General features: G+C 29.2%; 1 protein-coding gene across 1 annotated transcript in view; it reads right to left on the bottom strand.

Annotated features, from left to right (window-relative positions):
- Positions 1–14: 14 nt before the first annotated feature.
- The window catches only part of LOC106875656 (monocarboxylate transporter 14), a 21,557-nt gene continuing 20,429 nt past the window's right edge, over positions 15–1,142 (bottom strand). Inside the window, exon 7 of the mRNA XM_014923895.2 lies at positions 15–759. Coding sequence (XP_014779381.2) covers positions 608–759 — 152 coding nt within the window. The 3' untranslated portion in view covers positions 15–607. The remainder of the gene's footprint in view (positions 760–1,142) is intronic.

Here is a 1,142-nt window from a genome sequence, read left to right as displayed (position 1 = left end):
TATATATATATATATATATATATATATATATATACATGTGTATATATATTCCTTTCAATGATTTGCTGGAAAAGTGTTATCGTTGTTTCGAGGAACTTAAAGTTTTACTCTAATACTGTATTTGAGGATATATAAGACACACATTGTTTCTCCGAAAAATTATCTCAAAAAATTAAAAATTACCCCAGATCCTATAATGCAAATTTTGGTCTCCCATGATTAGCTAATTTTGTCCCTGATACTGAAAATGCACAAATAGAAATTAGAGCGCATCTAATATATCTCTGTATCTTTTATGTCAGGGAATACAGTATAGTTTTCTTCCTATGCTTATATTTTTAATAAAATATCAAATATTTAAAAACTTAGCTTCTTTCCAACTAATATAAAAGTGGTCAAGTGGAATTCAAATGAAATCTATAGTAAGTCTTATCTAAATAGTTCCGAATTGTCATTTTTTAACCTTCTCAGTCTGATTACTATATGTTTTCTTATTCTTACACAAATTTCTATTTAAAAAACTTGATTACAACAATCCTCTGGTATGGTTTAATTTTTAGATAGTGCATATTTTCTTCAACTCTTGTGTAATTTCTCAAAGTCCACCTCAATTGCTTGGTAAACCTTCATTTTGTTGAGCTCTGGCACTCATCTTAAGACGAATGTTTATTATAAATGATAGTACAGCACCTATATAGAAAGCTACTCCACATCCATAAAACACATCTGCAAAGTGTCCTGTTGCATCGTACACCAATCCTATAGGATGATAAAAGAAAATTGAGAGAAAAATTGAGACAACTGAACAACAAGTTGAGGAGGGGAAGTAAAAATCAAGGTTTAAAATAAAACAATTGTGGCATAACGAAGTAAAAAATTTTTTTTTTTTTGCTAACTTATGTAAAAAATTCCTTTTATTTGCTGGTATTCTTTGTTTTATTATTATTTTTATATTATTATTATATTATTATGGGTATGTGGTTAATTAATTTGCGTCACAACCATATAATTCTGCATTCAGTCCCACTGTGCAGTACTTTCTATTATAGATAAAAACTGTTGGAAGACCACTGTATATATATGTGTGTGTGTGTGTGTGTGTGTGTGTGTGTGTGTGTGTGTGTGTGTGTGTGTGTGTGTGT

The sequence above is a fragment of the Octopus bimaculoides genome, chromosome 20, assembly GCF_001194135.2.
Source record: "Octopus bimaculoides isolate UCB-OBI-ISO-001 chromosome 20, ASM119413v2, whole genome shotgun sequence".
NCBI lineage: Eukaryota > Metazoa > Mollusca > Cephalopoda > Octopoda > Octopodidae > Octopus > Octopus bimaculoides.
The sequence above is the reverse complement of the archived record's forward strand: the minus strand, read 5'-3'. Positions and strand labels throughout refer to the sequence as shown.